Here is a 22,677-nt window from a genome sequence, read left to right on the forward strand (position 1 = left end):
GTGATTCAATTATGAAGCGTCTCTGCCATCAATACCCACGACTTTTGTTTTTGTAAAATTTTGCAATTTCGGATCCAACTCTATCCATTTCCTCTTTTTCCTATTTTCATGAGATGAATACAATAGAAATTTTCTCCTCCTTCACAGCAGCTGTCAGTGTTCGGATTTACAGTTACTCCGACTTGGTCTATAGCCAACGCATTTCGAGCAAATGTGATCATAATCGACATATTTGTATGAAATGGTTTCCTCACACTCTTTTACAATTGTGTGATACACTGTCAAGTTTGAGTACAGTATTTAGAGTACCACTCATGCTTGAAGTGCGTTGGTGTAACAAACTGCTGTTTTTGTTCCGTGGAAAAAATGGTTAATCACACCTCGCACGAATGAAAAACGTTGTGTTCACTCGAACAAAATTGCGACCCTCGCTTCGCGCTGGCCAAAATCTTCGATCTTGTTGGAATTTCACATTTTCTTCCTCTCGGTAAACAAGTGACACTTCAGAGAAAATGAATCATGGGCGCGCGTTAGCATAGCGCCCGTGACGCAAGTCCTATTACTAGAAAAAATTTCAAAAATTTTTTTTTGTCGTAGACTGCAGAACCATATATACAGCAAATATTGAAGTTCTACAATTCAAAGACAAATGACTCCAAATTACCATTAAAAAAAACTAGGCGTCCGTACGAGTTCCACGAGCTATCACACGTTCTTGCAGCTTAAAATTTGACCACGCAAAAAATCTTCCAAGAAGCCCCATTTCCATACATTTTGGTCAATTTCAGTACTTTAAACGAAATGAAAAAATCCTACGTTACTTTGTTAGTCCGTCCGTCCGTCCGTGTTTCTTCTTTAGATTTTGTTGAAATTTTGGGAGTAGATTCTAGTCGTCATTCTAAGACATTCCAGAAAAAAAATTTGGGGGGAACCGGCCTCGTTTCGGAGCTAGGGCTCCTCGAAGTTCCCATATAGGCCCCATATAAGAACACCTTTAAGTGTGTGTGTGTGGATGGGTATGGTAGAACAAATTTGTTCGCTTTTGGTAAGCTCTGCTCGCCTCAATTTTTTTCCTAAATTTATTATTTTTTAAATTTTTTTAATTTTTCAAAATTTTTTAAATTTTTCAAAATTTTTAAAATTTGTCAAACTTTTCAAAATTTTTAACTTTTTCAATTTTTTATAAATTTATCGAAATTTTTCAAAATTTTTTAAATTTTTTATTTTTTTTTCAATTTTTTAAATTTTTCAAAATTTTTTAAATTTTTCAAAATTTTTCAAAATTTTTTAAATTTTTCAAATTTTTTTTAAAATTCCTAAATTTTTCAAAATTGTTTAAATTTTTTAAATTTTACAAAATTTAAAGTGGAAGCATTATAATTTGATCGATTCTACTCATTTAATTCATATTTAAATAATTGTAGCTTTTCAAAAAATCATTTCGAAAACATTACAGTATAAAAGCTTACACATGCGCATTAGAGCTATTTACTCGCGGTATACCTGCGGGTAATCCGTTCAAATGCACGTGTCTAAGCTTTTATACTGTAATGTTTTCGAAATGATTACTTCGAAAACTACAATTATTTAAATATGAATTAAATGAGTAGAATCGATCAAATTATAATGCTCCGACTTTATCAAAAATTTTTAAAGTTTTTAAATCTTTCAAAATTTTTCAAAATTTTTAAATCTTTCAAAATTTTTCAAAATTTTTAAATTTTTCAAAATCTTTCAAAATTTTTTAAATTTTTCAATTTTTTTTAAATTTTTCAAAATTTTTAAAATTTTTCAAAACTTTTTAAATTTTTCAAAATTTTTCAAATTTTTTTTAAATTTTTCAAAATTTTTCAAATTTTTCAAATCTTTTTAAATTTTTCAAAATTTTTTAAAATTTTCAAAATTTTTTAAATTTTTCAAAATTTTTTAAATTTTTTAAAAAATTTTCAGAATTTTAAATTTTTTAAAATTCTTAAATTTTTTAAAATTTTTCAAAAATTTCTAAATTTTTCAAAATTTTTCAAAATTTATCAAAATCTATCAAAATTTTTCACATTTTTCAAATTTTTTTTAAAAGTCGGAGCTTAGAGCTGTTTACTCGCGGTATACCTGCGGGTAATCCTTTCAAATGCACGTGTCTAAGCTTTTATACTGTAATGTTTTCGAAATGATTTCTTCGAAAACTACAATTATTTAAAAATGAATTAAATGAGTAGAATCGATCAAATTATAATGCTCCGACAAGAGGTGTGTTAATATCCACGGAAACTTATCCACGATATTCTCTTGGTTCCTTGCTTCTTTGTGAATAAACCACCAGCCTTTGAAATTGCTTGAACTGAAAATCTGTACACTGAAACGGGTCTAGTATGCAAAACTTTTCTCAACCTTTTTTGCGTTCTAAATAATTCTTCCATAAACTTTATGATCAATTGCAATACGCAAAGCTTTAGTTCGAGTAATTTATAAGATTAAATGTTTACCCAATTTATATCTATAGTTGCATCTATATAACTTATTGTACATATTGTATCATTCAATGTGCGTGTTCCGTGCACACAATGTCACTCTTCAATAAGAAATTCTAGGTCATTTGGAATTGTGTTATTAAGTGACAATTGAGTTTTCTAATGAGATGGAAAACCATTTCCTCATGTTGAACGCAAGCACTATACCGCATACTCATAAATTGCTAGATTGCTATAGCATATCGTCGAATCGGGAAACGCACCTGTGAATTGTCAATGTAGTTTCAGTTCAGTTCAGTATTGATCTCATCTTGACGCATTCAACATACCACACAAGTGGAACCAACAAGTCCAATTGAGTTTATAATCATAGTGTTTGTTGGTCATCCAAATTGCAATGGATGCAAGTGCAGATCTGTTCAAATTTAAGTGGTCGCGTCCAGAAACATCAGAATTTCCGAAAATTTGGAAAACTTTTTTTGCTCCCGATATAAGGAGTAAAGAGTTGGTTGAGTACCGCATTCAAGATCTACCAGAATCTCGATTCGAAGATGCAATAAAGCATATGGCGGCGAACTATCTAAAAGATGAACCAATGACCTTTGCCCTCAGTAAGTTGGGTTGACTAAATTTGTCATTTTTCAATTTACTGACTGTCACATAGATGGCTCAAATGATGAACAACACAGAGCCGATTATACGTTGGGATGGAGATCAGTTCTAGCACAGAAAACCGTTTTGGTTTGTTTCAAAGCCGGATCCGATGAGATCGTTGGAGTCAATTTTAATTTCGTGAACAGTCAAGAGGACAATTTTTTCAAAAACTTTGTGGATCGTGTGAGTGTTTAGTTGGCATAGTGGCCCACACACAATATCTACAATCCAATTGTTTCATTCTAAAAGAAGATCGCTTTTCATCCTCATTAAATCTACAAGACTTCGTTACCCGTTGGGCGCATCACATTATCGCCGAACATTTCTTATTTCAATTTCTATTTCAGTGCGTCAGTAACATCACAAAAACGGTCTTCGATGTAATATCGTTGATGTACAGGAGTTTCGATCCGTTTAAACATTACGGAGTGAACAATTATTTAGGATCACTGGGCTTGTCGGTTGATCGGAAATATAGAGGTCGGGGTGTTGGAGTTCAGCTTCTTGATGCTAGGTGTGTGAAAATTAAAATTATTGACGAAAAAAGCGATCAACATCAGACATGCAAACGAAATTATGCTTCCGGTCTATTCCACGGTTGGTTTGAAACGAGATTAAATAGGGACCGCCGACCACCAATAATTTTTTTTCATATTTATAATAAGTGATGGACAAGAACTTCACACAGGAAAAAATTAGCCCAAACCCCTGAGCCGTTTCTGAGAACCAGTGGATGCGACTACCACAAGCAGTCAGGTACAGCCTGAGCACATATTTTAATTGGGATCGGTAGAGGGAACAATTCTAAGATATACCGTGTAAAAATTATTTCTTTCGATCATCTGCTCTCGAAGCAACAACAGTTGAAAGTCAAAATTTCCCCATTTTCGAAGAGTAATATATCCCTGACAAAGTGACCAAGACAGCCAGTTAAGATTGATTCTAGACGCGGTTAGTAAGCTCTTTCGAATGGCGAAAAAAGTTTTTTGAAAAAGTTCTTTTATGTTAAATTTTCAGAGAAGTTACTTTTTCCGCTACCCTCGGTGAAATTCGGCCACTTCTGTTTCTTTCTGGTAGCCTTATTTCAAACTAATTTGTCGCTTATATTGTAGCCTGAAGAATAGGCTTTTCAACGATACCAAACATGTCATACTTGATCCACAACAAGTACTGTTGATGATTCAGTTTTTCAATCGAAGTCACCTTACTCGCAAATCTGGAGCCCTCGAAAACGAAATTATTAAATTTCAAGATTTTTTTGAAAAAAAGTAAACTTTAATGACTTTCTGAGTCGATACCATCAATATACATAAGTAAAAGTCATGTAATAGTGAAATTTAATAATTTCGTTTTCGAGGGCTCCAGATTTGCGAGTAGACTTCGATTGAAAAACTGAATCATCAACAGTACTTGTTGTGGATCAAGTATGGCATGTTTGGTATCGTTGAAAAGCCTATTCTTCAGGCTACAATATAAGCGACAAGTTAGTTTGAAATAAGGCTACCAGAAGGGAACAGAAGTGGACGAATTTCACCGAGGGCAGCGGAAAAAGTAACTTCTCTGAAAATGTAACATAAAAGAACGTTTTCGAAAAACTTTTTTCGCCATTCGAAAGAGCTTACTAACCGCATCTAGAATCAATCTTAACTGGCTGTCTTGGTCACTTTGTCAGGGATATATTACTCTTCGAAAATGGGGAAATTTCGACTTTCAACTGTTGTTGCTCCGAGAGCAGATGATCGAAAGAAATAATTTTTACACGGTATATCTTGGAATTGTTCCCTCTACCGATCCCAATTAAAATATGTGCTCAGGCTGTACCTGACTGCTTGTGGTAGTCGCATCCACTGGTTCTCAGAAACGGCTCATGGGTTTGGGCTAATTTTTTCCTGTGTGAAGTTCTTGTCCATCACTCATTTTAAATATGAAAAAAAATTATTGGTGGTCGGCGGTCCCTATTTAATCTCGTTTCAAACCAACCGTGATTCCATTCTGAATATATACCAATGAAAGTAGAGAACAGGTATGATCGATTGGTTAACCAGTTACAGACGGCTGTCATCTGTTATCGACAACGACATTAATAATAAACGACAAGCTCTGACTACAGAGGTCTTATATAGCGAAAAACATGTTCAAAACAAATGAAGTAAAAGATTTCTGAGATTAATCTCTGAAAATCTTCGATCAAATGAAGTAATAGATCAGATAGTAAAACTGTTAATCTGTTAATATGCTTTCCGTCTGTGACAGGTTGATTCAGTTAAAACATACTCACAATGTATGTCAAAATAATATGAAAATGAGTGGAAATCAAATTTGTATATCCAACGGGCGGATAGACCATACTTGTTTTACACTTTCATTGTAAAATACGAATTTTCTTCAATAGAATTATTGTCCAAAAGTGCAGTAGTAACAATAGGTCTGATAACAGATGGCCTATTGGCTTTACATATTTTGAAACATGAAACCGCATTTGAACTTTCTCTCATCGTGAATGTCAATGACAAACCGTTTCTGAAAGGTTACATTTCTCAAAATATATTTTTCTTTGTCCCACAGAAAAGCGTTTTGTAAAGAATTCTGCTTGAGTTTGACCCACACAATATTTTCGTCTAATTTTTCCAACAAAAATGCAGACAAAGTTGGTTTCAAGACAGACGTTGCATTAAGGTAAATACGAAGAAGGAATTGATTAAATACACTTCGTTAGGGCGAACAGTCTTTTAGATGCTAACCTTAAATTTGGACTGAAAAAATCCACAGAAATCTTTTAACTGAAGTGTTTGAACGCTTTCTGTATATTTGTAGTTTCCAAGAAGTTTTAAAGACTCATCCCGACTGGCCGATTTCACAGACTCTAAGCAAAGAGTTGACTGTAAAATCATTGTTGATTTAACCAACTGAAAAGGTAAGTCTTCTGTAAGCGAGCGCAAAAACGTAAAGGTCATGTAGAAAAATTGTATGTTAAATCAAATGAAGTAAAAGAACTTTTATCAAAATGCTGTTGAGTCGTTTTGTTGGCTTCTTGTTTTTAGGTCTTTTTTCTTCTAGAAAAAATACCCTATTATGGCCGGTTTGTCTGTCTGTCTGTCTGTCTGTCTGTCCGTCTGTCTGTTCCACAAATTTGGTAGTTTTGGTAGCTTTCAGTCGGTAGTCGGTAGCTTTGGTAGTTGCGAGCTGGATTGACATTCAAAATTGCAAAGCCACCATGAGCATATCAACACCAGGCAAATAATAATTATTTGTTATCTGATCACCGATAGCTCACAGTTAACATTGCAATTCGAAAATTTGGTAGATGGTAGTTGGACTACCACGGCTATAATTGACTACCAAACGTAATTTTTGGGGAAGAGATGTTTACTATTCGAGAACTACGCACCAACTGACGAAATTATTCTACATTCTCGGCTATTTATAAATCGGAAATTTGGTAGTTATGGTAGTTACGAGCTGGATTGACATTCAAAATTGCAAAGCTACCGTGAGCATATCAACACCAGGCAAATAATAATTATTTGTTATCTGATAACCGATAGCTCAGAGTTGACACTGCAATTCAAAAATTTGGTAGTTGGTAGCTGAGTACCGAGGTTATAATTGACTACTGAACGTAATTTTTGAGGGAAAGATGTTTACTATTCGAGAACTACGCACCGACTGACAAAAATATTCTACATTCTCGCCTATTTAAAGTTTAATTTATGGTAGTTGACTACCAAACTGGTAGTTGAATTCCAAATTGGTCAAACGTTAGTGGAGATGTTTACTCTTCAACAGCTGGATATCGACTAATGAAGCTATTCTTCCGCCTTTCCTACAAAAAAAGAAAAAAGACCTCACCAGGCTTTAGCCGGTCTATTCTTGTTACCTAGTTTTCTGAGTCCGAGGAACATACCGATGATAAAGATATTTGAAATGAAACAAAATTGTTAATATGAACTGAAGTAACAGATTTGATTACCAGTTGTAAAAAATTAAAGGTTTGAGTTTGCTGAATTCACCTACGATTGATTTAGTAATTTCAGCTTGTAAGTAATAAAATGTTTCACAATATCGTTGTTCAAATGGCCTCGCAAACTGTAGTTTTATCACATGATATCACAATAAATATATCTAAAAAAAAATAAAATAAAAAAAAAATGCAAATGAAACGCATATACAACACATATACGGCTATATCCATATTTTAAATGTAGGATTTGTGATAGAGTTGGGGTAACGGGGGGGCTTTATAACACATTGAAAACACATTTTATTGGACAATTTTCCCAATTTCATGGTCCAGTGATTTTTCCGCCTCTGTGCGCCATTCTCAATTATAATATTTTGCTATAGGTATTGAACGTTGGTGTCTGCATGACACTATCTCTGAATAATTTTTTTTTTTTTTTTGTAAAACATCTTAACCGTATAATAATGAAACTATTATTTATTTGAATTTTATAAGTTTTCCTGACTTACAATATTTTCTGCGAGCATGAGTTGACACGAGTGTGAGTCTCGGTGTGAGTTCTGCATTAAAGAATCGTGGCATACACTCTGGACATTTATTTTTTATCGTAAGTTTTGCAAACCACTTTCAACCAATTTCTTTTAATTTTTTCTTCTTCAAATTTTATAGTCTGTTCAGTTGTGAGAAGTGATTTTTTCCACGTTAGCTTCTATGCAGTAGAATCTATTCAGTCGCAATTGAAATACTAGGAATTTAATTATCGTTTCATTTTTAGAAATACCAGAAAATGACTTAGATATTCCAGAACTAGAACATCGTTCATAAAAATGTCATGTGTCCCGAAAAATGATAACAGATGGCGCTGAACGGAAGAAACACCATCTGTTATCAGTTCTCTGACTGTGTCCGATCAATGGCTTAAAGTTGTGAAGTGGTGACACCTACCAATGTTTGTTGCAATGAAACGTGGCGAAAGACTAATCTTGAAATGTTTTTAAAACTGAAATGTTAGTCATTGAGGGTGGCTGTGTAATTTTTTCGGTAACATGCTATATGCACGGATCCCCAACGATTAGCTGGTAAATTTAATTCAAAATTTTTACACCTCACACCGCGACAACACTCCACCCCGACTACAATATTATATAATACCTTATGGCTGCGTCACATATACAGTTATTATGCATACACTAAACATAAACACATTTTTTAATTTATTTTATTTTAATTCAGTTAGCATGCAAATTTATTGCTGATCCAACAAAAATTAATTAAATGTCCCTTCCCTTTAAACTTCAATTAAAATTTTGGATGATCAATTTAGTTATTATATGGCTGATGAAGTTTTTACCAAAGATGGGCGAGTTAGTCGACTGTTAGGTATATAGGTATATTTAGCTGGGGATTATTATTCATGGCATGAATGATGTTACATTATTTTTCATTTGACGCATCATAGTTTATGGTTTAACTGATCGAATTATTGTTAATTGGCAATGAAGGTTGTTATTTGGCATGTATGAATGGCTTTGGTGGCTTTGATATAATTTTCTTTGAATTAGTCGAACATGTAAAGAAAATGTTTACTGTGACTCATAGAAAGGTGATTTTATTTTTTGTAATGTACAAAAAATGATGATGGAAATGACTTCTTCGTCACTATTTCCATCATTTGACCCATTCAGTGCCACACTGGCTCGAAAAGGCCTTTTAAGAAAAAATGACTTCTTCGTCACTATTTCCATCATTTGACCCATTCAGTGCCACACTGGCTCGAAAAAGCCTTTCGGGAAAAAATGACTTCCTCGTCACTATTTCCATCATTGGACCCATTCAGTGCCACACTGGCTCGAAATAGCCTTTCGGGAAAAAATCCAAAAGACCCATTTTTTGGGCGACTGTTTCGAATAAGGTTCTTTGGCTCATACGACTGCGTCTGCTCATAATTTAGGGGATGTTATATTCGACCAATGAAAAAATTCAACTTTACCGATAAAAAATAATAAATGACCGATATAGTTTGTACCGATAGAAAAATTATAAACTACCGATAGCGAGGTCCTGAGTACAGATAAAAATATTCATAATTTAGAAGCTGTAAGACAAGGTAGATGCTATTTGCGCCGGGTACGAATAGTATCATTTTTATTGTACATAAGAATTGTATATCACGAGCGGAGCGAGCGAAAAAATATTTCTTTGAAAGAGTGAAAAATCTAGATTCTTTTTTCTGAATTAAAAAGCGGCAGAATGAAGTAGAGCATGATTTATCTCCCTAGGCGCAAACAGTTTCTAGTAGAAATCGTTACTCTTCAGAGCTGGCTTTTGAAAAGTTTTTGTAAAGGCCACTGCGTAGGTAAAACCAAGAATATTTCTAGAGTTTCTTGATTTTCTCGAAATCTTTGCAATTTCTTGATTTCGAAAAATTCCGATAAACTTCGAGAAAATCAAGAATATTCGAAAAACTAAGTTCTCAAGTGTCTACTGACCTCGATACTGCTCTGTATCTACATTTTTAGCCCCGTACGAAGTACAAAGGGGCTTATAGGATTACGATGCCGTGTGTAATTGATGGAATTCGAAGCAGACGGTAAGGGCAAAGTGTTAGCCTATGTTCATAGATGACGAATCCGCAATAAAAATTTTGTCTGTCCGTCTGTCCGTCTGTCCGTCACGTCGATATCTTGAGTAAATCAAATCCGATTTCAAAATTTTTTTTTCCCTGAAAGATAGTCAAAATAGTGAGGCTAAGTTCGAAGATGGGCATATTTGGGTCGGCCCTTCGTGAGTTAGGGCCGCCTAAGTGCTTTAAGGTCTTTTGGGGATATTTACGGCAAAAAAAACGTTGGAAATGTAAATGAAACGGCAAAAGATAGGTAATGTCGATACCGATCCAGGAAAAAAAAAGTTTAAAATCGTGTGAATGTGAGTTAGGGCCCTAGAAGTGAAAGGCTACTCGGCCCTAAGTGTATTTTGCATATAAATCGAGTAAATCTCATCCAATTTTGCTAATTTTTGTCTTATATGAAAGGTAATTGAATACCGAATAGAATGTGGTGAGAAAAATGTTTGAAAATTAGGTCCTTGGACTGAGGCCGCTCCTCGGCCCTAAGTGTATTTTGCATATAACTCGAGTAAATTTGATCCGATTTTCCTAATTTTTGTTTCATTTGAAAAGTAATCGAACGAGGAATAGAATGTTGTTGAAAAAAAATTAAATTTGGGTCCTTGGACTAAGGCCGCTGCTCGGCCCTAAGTGTATTTTGCATATAACTCGAGTAAATTTCATCCGTTTTTCCAAATTTTTGTTTCATTTAAAAGGTAGTTGAACATCGAATAGAATGCTGTTGAAAAAAAAATTAAAATTTGGGTCCTTGGACTAAGGCCTCTCCACCGCCCTAAGTGTGTTTTGCATATAACTCGAGTAAATTTGATCCGATTTTCCTAAATTTTGTTTCATTTGAAAGGTAATCGAACACCAAATAGAATGTTGTTGGAAAAAAAAATTGGGTCCTTGGAATAAGCCCGCTACACGGCCCTAAGTGTATTTTGCATATATCTCGAGTAAATTTCGTCCGATTTTGCTAATTTTTGTTTCATTTGGAAGGTAATCGAAGGCCGAATATAATGATGTTGAAAAAAAAATTAAATTTGGGTCGTTGGACTAAGGCCGTAACTAGGCCTTAGGCCTCTCAATAAATTAAAATTTTAGGTCAACTTGAAATTTGTGTTACATTTGAAAGGAACGTCGTACGGGGCTTCGTAATTGCGCTATGCGCAATTTGTAAGATGTACACATTTCATAATAATTTGACTTCAACTAGGGTGACAGACGCACTAGGGTCACGTGCGCAATAGATGTATGGGTTCGTACGGGGCTCAGTCGCAGCAAACGCTCCGACTGTTCTGACGGCTCGTTTTTTTATTTCTAATGCCAATGTATTTCGATTATAAATGTTGGTGTGGATTAGATAATGTTATCAATTCTTCGGTTATTGGCGATCACGAACGTACACCAATATACGTTTGAGAAATATTCTCCTTGTGTGTATCCCGTTTGGGTTTTACGAAAATCAGCTAATTCTATCTTACCCTGAATTTACATAAATTGTCATGTTACTTGACCTACCTGAAAACCTGTCAGGTCAGGTTATTCTATTTCATGTCGAATCAGGTTTTCACGTAAACTCAGGTCAGATTCGCTAATTTTACTTCAAGCTGACAGGTATTTCAGGTCAGGTCTCACGTTCACCTTGTCTTTTCCGAGATTTAGCTAGGATCCTTAGAAGTTAATCAAATTGGTGATTTTACATGAATTGAAAGTTCCTTTCAGAACCCACCCACGAATATTTCTTCTAATTTAATCACCGAGGGTTATTTTCTTTGGGATAGTTGCTAATCGTGCGTGGAATGTCTCTGAGTTCTGACATTACGTTTTTCTAGTGCATCGAATACTGATAATGACGGCACGCCACACTGAAATTGAGATAAAGCGAGATTTCGTTTATCTTCGCTTCTTCAGACAGGCCAATTAAGTAAAACCATATTCTGATAAACTGATAAAAGAGAGCCCACAAAAACCTCCAAAGAGGAATAAATGACGCAGTTCTGATCTATTCCAAAATGTGCGGAAATGTACGGGAGTCAGCAGAGTTGGAAGTGAGTTTTCTCCGGTTCTAATGCACCGATCTACAGCTCGTAGAATTTGTATTAAAACCTACGCATTCACTTGAAATGTGCCGAATCCTGACATTTTGCTAAACCCTTAATGTCAGCCCTTCCAAGTGAAGGTTCAAAAGGTTTTTTAATTTGGTCGATTTGGAAAAGTTGAAATGTGTTCGCCTGAAAATTGTTGCCTTGTTCCTGGACCTCGTCGTTTTCTTCTTATTAGTAGGGAGGAACTGCGTCAAGAACTCCGCTATCGCTACGCTCATGCTATAAAGTCATTATGGGTAATCTAATGTCGATAATTATGTTGCGTAACACTGAGAAAGTCTCAAAAGTTCGAGTTGAGTACATCATAAATTGGTGAATTGAATTACTAAAATGATAAGATTAACTTTTCGATGATTTCTTGTTACATTTTGTATCTGTCCTATCAGTTGAATTTCGATCGCATACAACGCCTAAGCAAACATGAGTGAGACCAAATTCGAAAACGTGACTGAACTCGACGCTGTAAATGTAAACAATGGAACAGAAAAATTAGACGAAATAAAAGATGAAGAAACACCCGAAATTGAAGCGAAACGAGTCGAGAAAAAGTACACAACGTCCTTCAAAGTAGAGAGCTACTTCAATACCCTAGTTCATATTTTAAATGGGGCCGTTGCGTGTTTCATGACACTCTACCTAATTCGCGAGGTGATGAACGATTGGCCGGGTACAAATGACACGTTTCCATTACATGCCTTTTTCACGACCGTTGGATATCAACTGTTTATGGCCGAGGCGATACTTGTGTTCTACGCACCGAATTCGTGGACATACTTCTTATCGCATAAGACGAAAAAGCATTTGCATTGGATACTGCAGTTGATTGGTGCGATTTTCATAATTTTCGGCAATGTCTGGATAAGCGTTATAAGGACAACGCCTCACTTCGCAACCGTTCATTCAATCACAGGTTTGCACAATACAGATCCATTGATCAGATTTGCGACGAAGCTAAATGATCTTTTACGCTACTCAAAAGGTTTAATATCGATGATACTATTGGGCATAACGATGCTGCAAGGAGTCTGGGCATATTTCGCTTTTGATTTGCGGGCATACATGAAACCGATTCAGAGCAAATTCTTGCACAATATCCATTCACTTTTGTGTTTTGTTATCGGAATGATAAGCTTGATATTCGGCTACAGAATGGGTGCTGACCATGGCACTTTCGATACAATCGAAATGGAATATGCACTGATTACAATCGCTGTGGTGACCACTGTTTTTTCAGTAGTTGGTGCTGTGAAATCTGGATTGAGATATTTAAATAAAATCGAATAGTGAGACCGTTTAAGTATGAGAATAGCACAGTCGTCACCCGGATTTTGCCCATGGAATTCACAACTAATAACAATTTGTTTAGTTTTATGAAATCGTATTGACACTCTGTATAACACTGACACTCTACATCACGCTGACACCATGTTATAACACTGACACTCTGCATAACACTGACACTCTGCATAACACTGACACTCTGCATAACGCTGACACTCTACATCACGCTGACACTATGTTATAACACTGACACTCTGCATAACACTGACACTCTACATCATGCTGACACTATGTTATAACACTGACACTGTGCATAACACTGACACTCTGCATCACGCTGACACTATGTTATAACACTGACATTCTGCATAACACTGACACTCTACATCACGCTGACACTATGTTATAACACTGACACTCTTCATAACACTGATACTCTACATAACACTGACACTCTGCATAACACTGACACTCTACATCATGCTGACACTATGTTATAACACTGACACTGTGCATAACACTGACACTCTGCATCACGCTGACACTATGTTATAACACTGACATTCTGCATAACACTGACACTCTACATCATGCTGACACTATGTTATAACACTGACACTGTGCATAACACTGACACTCTGCATCACGCTGACACTATGTTATAACACTGACATTCTGCATAACACTGACACTCTACATCACGCTGACACTATGTTATAACACTGACACTCTTCATAACACTGATACTCTACATAACACTGACACTGTGCATAACACTGACACTCTGCATCACGCTGACACTATGTTATAACACTGACATTCTGCATAACACTGACACTCTACATCATGCTGACACTATGTTATAACACTGACACTGTGCATAACACTGACACTCTGCATCACGCTGACACTATGTTATAACACTGACATTCTGCATAACACTGACACTCTACATCACGCTGACACTATGTTATAACACTGACACTCTGCATAACACTGACACTCTACATCATGCTGACACTATGTTATAACACTGACACTGTGCATAACACTGACACTCTGCATCACGCTGACACTATGTTATAACACTGACATTCTGCATAACACTGACACTCTACATCACGCTGACACTATGTTATAACACTGACACTGTGCATAACACTGACACTCTGCATCACGCTGACACTATGTTATAACACTGACATTCTGCATAACACTGACACTCTACATCATGCTGACACTATGTTATAACACTGACACTGTGCATAACACTGACACTCTGCATCACGCTGACAGTATGTTATAACACTGACACTCTGCATAACACTGATACTCTACATAACACTGACACTCTGCATAACACTGACACTCTGCATAACACTGACACTCTACATCACGCTGACACTATGTTATAACACTGACACTATGTTATAACACTGACACTATGTTATAACACTGACACTCTGCATAACACTGACACTCTGCATAACACTGACACTCTACATCACGCTGACACTATGTTATAACACTGACACCATGTTATAACACTGACACTCTGCATAACACTGACACTCTACATAACACTGACACTCTACATCACGCTGACACTATGTTATAACACTGACACTATGTTATAACACTGACACTCTGCATAACACTGACACTGTACATAACACTGACACTGTACATAACACTGACACTGTACATAACACTGACACTATGTTATAACACTGACACTCTGGATAACACTGACACTCTGCATAACACTGACACTCTGTATAACACTGACACTCTACATCACACTGACACTATGTTATAACACTGACACTCTGCATAACACTGACACTCTACATCACGCTGACACTATGTTATCACACTGACACTCTGCATAACACTGATACTGTGCAGTGTGCATCATTATGTTCTTCGTGATTTATAATCAGGACGAAAGTCTATCTGGGTTTACGGACTCTTGGCTGATACATGATATCAATCCACATTTGTGAAATAGTAGAATCCCTGTGAATTGCGATTGGATAGGAGTTTTAGATGAACCTTAGTCAACATAAGCGCAGCCAGGTGATCCCAATTCAAGCTAGGGGAACCTAAGTACAACGATCTTTATTTTATAGAAGATATGGTCGCTGTATGTGAACGGCTAGCCAACAAATTTGTATTATGTTTAATATAAACATAAAACCTCCCCATCGAAGAAGCCACTAACAATCCCAACGCTTATCAAAGCAGAAAAACAGCAAGTCCCAACAGGTGTTTTTGTTGCAAGTTTCTTCTCAATTACCAGAAATTGAACATCCCATCCTTCATTATGCTCCGTACAAACTGTGTACTATATTGCATTTAATTACCTACTTCTTCTCGCATTTTAAAGAATTAGAGACCAAACCGACGGTGTGTAATAAAGTGAACAAAAGAAAAAAAAAACTTTTCTCAAGACAGATATATGTAACACAGTCTGAGCCGCCCGTGTTTGTCCAAGTAATTTGAATAATTCTGATATGCTAAGCGAAAGAAAATGTTTTGCCTGAAATGGCAACTGAAAGGAAAACTTTTTGATTGGTGTATGAGACAACACCAGCGAGTTTTTCTTTATAAAATTATGCAGGTGTTACCGACATTTTATATTAACTATGCTGCGAGGTATTTTGTATATTTCACATTTTAATATACTGGAAATCTTGTCTACCCAACTCGACGAAATGCAGTACGCTTCGTTGTCGACCATTTCCTACCGAGGACGATGGAGACGGTTAAAATGAATGTTACTTTTTATCATTGTGTAGTACTTGTAAGAACCTGAAACCTGAAAGGTTTGGATAAATCGGGATTTGGTTTGTACAGTACGATTAATCAATTTTCAAAATTTAATTTTAATTCAAAAAGCACAAAGTTTTTCATAGTCGCCCAGGTCTCCTGATCATATTTACGAAAAAAAATATTTTTTTTAATTCTACATTTTAAGGGTGCCGCCTGAGCAATTTATGAGAACTAAGCATTTTTTACGAGTAAGGGATTCTTCAAGCATTTAAATCCCGGAGACCATTTCCGATGGTCACGATGATCTTGCTCATGAAATGTCGGCAACAGTTCAATTTTTCAATTTAACATTAAATTTGAAATAGTTATTTAGGTATCTGTGGTGTACGACTAGCGAAAGTGCCTAAAATAAACCGTCCACAACAGGACCAAAATTACAAGAAAAATTCCGTAATTTATGCCTAAGAATTTGAAACATAAGAGGTATTGAAAAACATTTAGCAAATGTACAATGTGCAAATGTGCAAGGATAGTTTGAAAAACTTTTTGTGACTCTAAGTGAGAGAAATGGTTACCCTTTTCAAACCAAATTCAAGTCATTACGAAAAATACTGTAATACTGGCTAAGCCAGGAGATAGCGTCCTACAGACACTCGACCCAGCATTATTTAATTTGGATAAAAAATATCTGAACTGTAATCGAGCATCTCCCTTAAGACCAATGGACCTTTTTCAAATGGATTAGCCTACAGTTAAGCGGAAAAATATTCGATTTTTTTAAACAATCACGCAAAAATGTGTTACTTTTAAAAGGAAAACTTGCTTTGTGAGTCATAAATTGACCCACTTGTAGAAACCTTTACAAATTGCGTAAAATGTAATCTGCGCAGGATTCTCCAAGTGGGTGAAGGTATGACTCACAGACCAATTTTTCCTTTAAAAGTAACACTTTTTTGCGTGCTTTAATGGCTTTGCTTCTTCAAAAAAAGATTCAGAAAAAAGGTTCAGAGAAATCATCAAAAAACGAATATTTTTCCGCCTAAATGTAGGCTACAAATTTGCAAAGGGTCCATTGCTCTTAATGTTATAGAATGAATCAAAAATTCACCTTGGATCAGCAAACATATTTTCTCGGAATTCACCTATTACCAGCCGCATACGTTTAGCGACGATGAGTATAAAATTTGGTTTGAATTTGTTGACTGAATCAATTGAAGTAACAGATTCGATTGTAATTATGATGGTTATTGTGTAAAATGTTGCATGCCGTTTTCTCACACTCAATATTAAGAGTGTACAAGGGTCTTCGGACAAGAACCAAAATAATTCTCAGGATGCAAGAGATGGAATACAACAAAAAATGGACGAACGGATAATTTGAACCTTACTTAAACGGCCCGTCATTGGGAAATGACAGGACAATTTCCCGAAAATGTATGGAAAATTTTATCACAAAAATTCACCGAAAAAATTCAAAGAAACTCACCTCTTATGCTTTCCATTGTGGCATAGTCTCTTTAGGTCGTCAAGGCATATTTGAACACTAAAACACTTTTTACTCGATGCAAAAAAAAATTTTTTTTTTGTTTTGTCGCGACAAAAACACAAAAAATATTTCGACACAACTGTCACACTCCGCTACTATAAGTACTAGAATGAATGTTTGCTGTGTTCACTTCGGCGGTAAAATATTTTCATTCAAAAAAGTGACGGACATTTAAAAACAATCATCAAACGGTTGACAAAGGGTAGCGTATACATTTAATAATGTTCATCGACCATTTTTTAAAGCTTTACGAGAGCTCAGCGGGCATTCTCTCAACGATGGGAGAGCATTTATTAAAAATTTAGCCTCTCGTAAGACTGCGCTGAGCGTAAATAAATGTTCGTTCCTCTTTAGTAAGCTAAGAAGACTTCGCGAAGTATAATTATGCCACCTCTTTGAATAAAAATATCGGGTGAGGTCGAATAATTCTCCGCTGAGCTCTAATAATTCTTCGCTGAGCTTTAACAAACCTCCGCTGAGCTCTAATAATTCTCCGCTAGGCTTTAGGAAGTGTCCGTTAGGCCTAAGCAAGTTGAAGGAAGGCCTAATGGAGCAAATTGACACTCTGCGGAGATCTGCCAAAGCTAAGTGGAGTCTTATTAAATCATAGCAACAATTATTAGGTATCCGCTGAAGCTTATTGAGTGTTCGCTTAGCTTCATTGCCTTACTACAACGTGCTGAGGTCTGGCGGACTCTTACTGAAGCCTAGGAGAGAATTATTAGAACTCATTAGAGGCTTGTCAAAGCTCAGCGGAGAATTATTAAAGCTCAGCGGAGGTTTGTTAAAGCTCAGCGGAGAATTATTCGACCTCATCCGATATTTATGTTCGAAGAGGTGGCATAATTAGATTCAGCGAAGTCTTGTTAGCTTACTAAAGAAGTGGGAGAGGTTACAATTTTAATAAATGTCTACCATCGTTGAAGTGTCGGACACTTTTTTGAATGAAAATATTTTACCGCCGAAGTGAACACAGCAAACATTCATTCTAGTCCTTATAATAGCGGAGTGTCACTGTTGTGTCGAAATATTTTCTGTGTTTTTGTCGCGACAAAACAAAAAAAAACTTTTTGTTTTTGCATCGAGTAAAAAGTGTTTTAGTGTTCAGATATGCCTTGGCGACCTAAAGAGACTATGCCCGAATACAATGAAAGGCATAAGAGGTGAGTTTCTTTGAGTTTTTTCGGTGAATTTTTGTGAAAATTTTTTCCATACATTTTCGAAAACTGTCCTGTCATTTCCCAATGACGGGCCATTTAAGGCCCGTCATTGGGAAATGACAGGACAGTTTCCCGAAAATGTATGGAAAATTTTATCACAAAAATTCACCGAAAAAATTCAAAGAAACTCACCTCTTATGCCTTTCATTGTATTCGGCATAGTCTCTTTAGGTCGCCAAGGCATATTTGAACATTGAACACTAAACACTTTTTACTCGATGCAAAAACAAAAAGTTTTTTTTTGTTTTGTCGCGACAAAAACACAGAAAATATTTCGACACAACTGTGACACTCCGCTACTATAAGTACTAGAATCAATGTTTGCTGTGTTCACTTCGGCGGTAAAATATTTTCATTCATAATATATCAAAACCGTTTCTTATGTCACGAGCCACGACATTATGATTTAAATTTTTTGAATTTTTTTTTAAAACAATTTGTTTCTATCACGGCGGCCATTTTGTTTTCACTATATTTCTATGATGGGTGTCTTCGATGTTCGATTTTCTATTGTTATTGAAGACACAATACGAGTTTCATTTCAATTAAAAGAGATGACGCTGTAGTATTTGGTTTTTGTCTGAGACTAAACCTTTGTACGCTCTTAAGGGCATTATACTTGTCGGTGTAGCATCGTAGCAACTACATTGAGAATTAGATGCCTGTTCGTTTCGATTTTACGAATGTAACATTTATTACCGCAATAAATTTTTATAAATTCAGCGTTTCTCTTAACACTTTTTTTTACTTAGTTTGCTTTTGCTTTCGTAAGCATCATAGTTTTCAAATAAAAACCGACGATAACTCACATTACTCGAAACAACCACATTCGAGAGAGCCCTTTCATACTGTTTAATGTGATTGCTTGTTTGCACCGAGACGGTTTTTAGTTGTGCTGCTTTCAACACTAATTTCCACAAAATGAAACTTAGATTTTGCCGAGAAAAGTTTATTTTTCTAATTTTAAGTTAATCGAAAATTCATTCGGCTTCAAGACCAGATAGCCATTAGTCATTTGTAATAATAAATAATTGGAGCGCTAAATACCGGCTTAAGCGAAATTTATTTCCAAATAAGGATTTACCTTGCTGGTGGGTACAGAAAAAAAACCCAAAAAAATATAATTAACTTTTAAATTGTATGCGATTTTTCTTCTCTAACACCCCCATCATGACCATCATATATCACTTCATATTCATTCTATCACATACGCTGATGATGCATTATCCCGTATAGAACTAAATATTCCAGCGAGATTTTGTTACACACATACGTGTATGACGTGTATGTGTAAAGCCATACATAACTCCAAAAAATTTTTTTTTACTGTTTGAAAAGCATATTAATTATGCCATACTAGTTATATGGCCAGCCTGGCCGGTCGTCCACCGAAAGGTCTGAACAAATGTCGCGATTCTTTGATTAATTGCTTAATTTAAACTGTTTTCATATAAAATACGATGTGGTCTTGTGTCAGCTTGATATTTTGGCAAAATGTTTAAAATGTACGTAATAATTGGTGCATTGAACAATTTAAATGTGAAAGAAAAGCGTAAGTCTCATTAAAAAAAAGCGTTGAAAAAAATCCATTTCCTCGTCGGTTATTGCCTTGATGTAAAGAAAATTAAAATGAAGTACTTTGCAGCACAGCTGCTGTTACGTTAACCATCAATGGAAGCGAGCCATTAAACCCGACTACCGACTGAATTCTCAGCAGTTCTACAGCTGTAGAATAGGGAAGATAGTGGACCATGATGATGTCACTTCTCTTTAGGAACTGATTGGCGTTGGTAGATAGTATAAGACAATGTAAATATTTCACTGTAAAGAATTGAAAATGTAATGTATGACCAGGTCAGGTTACAAAATACCATTGCCCGTTAAAATCGGCAAAAACGCCCTTACTCAAAATAGCCACTACTACCCGCGAAATGATAATTGATGGCACTGCGGGTGTGCGAAAGTAACACCAGCTGTTATCATTTCTCTGACTCATCCATAAATTGTATCGACTTTCTTCGCAGATTTTTTCGACTTTTTTCGGGAAGTATAAAAAAATGTGGTCTCGTGACTTCCCGGAGAACATAGAGACTTTATAAAGCTACTCATTTTTAGAAAATACAGAGTTCCCACTCCTCCTAAAATTCATAAAATTCATAAAATGAACCGAATCCTCCTAAAATCTCCTAAAATCTTCTAAAACTCCTAAAATTCCTAAAATGAGCTCACACTATCGAAGAAATTTTTTTATAATACTGAAAAACTAAACACGGTAAAAACAGCAAAATTATGCGGCAATGAATTTGAACTTCTGTATGAACCTGACTCAACTTGCGAAAACACTCCTTTCTTTGAGTCATGCAAATAGCGATCCTGAACGTGGATTTAGCGAAAATAAACACATTATCGAGGATCACAGTTTGTTAGAAGATGCGACTATCGTGTCACTTCGAACGTTTAAGGACACATTGAATAATATAAACGTCACTGACTTCCTAATGAATCGACGTATTTTCCAGATGTGCTCCAATGTACTTTACTTTTCTCGAACAACAAAAAGTCGAGAAGGTACTACTTCTTAAGAATAAAGAGGCGGAAGATAATCTCAATAAAGCATCTTCACAAAAAAAAATCGAGTTCAGAAAAACTTTCAGATATCGAGAAATCTCTCCAGATCCAGTAGAAAAAAACTTTTTAGTGCACAAGAGCTGATAATGATGGAAACAAAATTATGGAGAATCTTGTTAATTCGAAAGGCGCAGTCGACAAGAAAAACCTGATAAAGGATCAGTTGCTGGCTAGTCGAGACTGGCGTCAGAAAAGAGGAAATCATAAAAGTTTCAATTATTAAACTACATAAGGAAAAAATATGTTTTGACAAAAAAAAATACCTTTTTGTCAATTTTCTTAAACATTTTTAGTATTTTACGAAGTGTATGAGAAACAGAGAAACAGAGCAAAAATTCCTCCGGAAATTACTTATACAACCTTTCCCACATTTTAAAAAATTCCTCCTAAAATTCTCCTAAAATTACCTTCCAAATCTCCTAAAATACTCCTAAAATTGCCTTTAAAATTTCCTAAAATTCCTAATTTTAGGAGCCTTCCTAAGCCGTGGGAACTCTGAAAATAGTTAAATGCAGAAACGGGACATGTTGCATTAGCGAATCATAAGAAAAATGAAATGAAAAGCTAAATCAATGAAATTTCATTTTAATTATAATTCGCTGATTTGATACGTCGCGTTTCTTGATTCATCTAATCATATTATTTTGGCGTAGATTGTGTTGTGAGTTGCAGATGTATCAGCCAATCGGTCATATCTGTTTTATACTATAATTAACTGATTGAGGGGGTAATTGATTACACACCCTCGAAGGAATTGCCGTAGCATCCGGTAATTAATAGGATTGCAAGGAATTGACTGGAAATACGAGAAATTGAACTTAAATGAAAGGAAACACGGATAAGTATGATGAACGAAAGAACTAAATCAATGCAAAAAAGAAAGACTGGTTTCCGGTCTTGGCTATTTGGTTTGTAAAATTCAGTTCATTCAGTTTGTTTCCTTTCATTTCCTTTCGGCAACTACGAAACTGCAGTAATTTTGACGATTTTCGTTCGTTTTCTTTAAAGAAGGAAATCTTCGAAAATTATCGATATTAGGAAAACTAAAGAAATTTTTTTAGAAAATTGTTTCTAAAAAGTAACCAATGAATTGAACAGTGGAATTATTAGAAATTAACCTGTTACATATGGCAAGCATATGACCAGTATTATTGTCGGGTCTATTACTTCAATCGATCAAAATATTTTCAATCTGTTGATTACAAAGAGCTTGTCATTATTTTTGTCGTCGTTATCGATAACAACTGAATAGCCGTATGTGACAGGTTAATAGGAAACAATAGTAATCAAAGGGAAAATCCACCGAAAGGGAATTAACCCGGCAATTAGAAATTAATCCGGATATTGAAGGAATTGAAAGGAATTAGAAATTGATTTGTTACCCTTTTGGCCAGTGGTTTCCCCCTCGTGACTGATACTACTGTATAT

At 35.5% G+C, this 22,677-nt stretch overlaps 2 protein-coding genes across 3 annotated transcripts; both read left to right on the top strand.

The window, feature by feature from the left end:
* Positions 1 to 2,742: 2,742 nt before the first annotated feature.
* On the top strand, positions 2,743 to 6,156 carry LOC119082720. Of its 2 annotated transcripts, XM_037192299.1 has the most exons (5): positions 2,744 to 3,079; positions 3,133 to 3,305; positions 3,470 to 3,636; positions 5,688 to 5,798; positions 5,937 to 6,153. In XM_037192299.1, exons 1-5 carry the CDS (start codon positions 2,866 to 2,868, stop codon positions 6,022 to 6,024), a joined length of 753 nt encoding a protein of 250 aa, XP_037048194.1. In that variant the 5' UTR covers positions 2,744 to 2,865; the 3' UTR covers positions 6,025 to 6,153. The 2 variants fall into 2 exon arrangements, with proteins under 2 accessions (XP_037048195.1, XP_037048194.1); XM_037192300.1 differs by lacking the exon at positions 5,688 to 5,798 and having other exon boundaries at positions 2,743 to 3,079; positions 5,937 to 6,156.
* Positions 6,157 to 12,079: 5,923 nt separating this feature from the next.
* Positions 12,080 to 13,086, top strand: LOC119082721 (cytochrome b561 domain-containing protein 2-like). Its single transcript, XM_037192301.1, has 2 exons — positions 12,080 to 12,709; positions 12,779 to 13,086. The coding sequence occupies exons 1-2, from the start codon at positions 12,220 to 12,222 to the stop codon at positions 13,081 to 13,083; spliced, it is 795 nt and encodes a 264-aa protein (XP_037048196.1). The 5' UTR covers positions 12,080 to 12,219; the 3' UTR covers positions 13,084 to 13,086.
* Positions 13,087 to 22,677: the final 9,591 nt, after the last annotated feature.

Source organism: Bradysia coprophila, unplaced genomic scaffold (assembly GCF_014529535.1).
Source record: "Bradysia coprophila strain Holo2 unplaced genomic scaffold, BU_Bcop_v1 contig_476, whole genome shotgun sequence".
Taxonomy (NCBI): Eukaryota; Metazoa; Arthropoda; class Insecta; order Diptera; family Sciaridae; genus Bradysia; species Bradysia coprophila.

What these genes read in the sequence shown, in the direction of transcription:
- LOC119082720 (XM_037192299.1), top strand. Translation starts at nt 2,866, where the DNA reads ATGGATGCAAGTGCAGATCTGTTCAAATTTAAGTGGTCGCGTCCAGAA. An exon ending in ACCAATGACCTTTGCCCTCA is followed by an intron (nt 3,080 to 3,132) that starts GTAAGTTGGGTT and finishes ACTGTCACATAG; the next exon opens with ATGGCTCAAATGATGAACAA. An exon ending in GTTCAGCTTCTTGATGCTAG is followed by an intron (nt 3,637 to 5,687) that starts GTGTGTGAAAAT and finishes TTTGTCCCACAG; the next exon opens with AAAAGCGTTTTGTAAAGAAT.
- LOC119082721 (XM_037192301.1), top strand. Translation starts at nt 12,220, where the DNA reads ATGAGTGAGACCAAATTCGAAAACGTGACTGAACTCGACGCTGTAAAT. An exon ending in AACCGTTCATTCAATCACAG is followed by an intron (nt 12,710 to 12,778) that starts GTTTGCACAATA and finishes GCTACTCAAAAG; the next exon opens with GTTTAATATCGATGATACTA.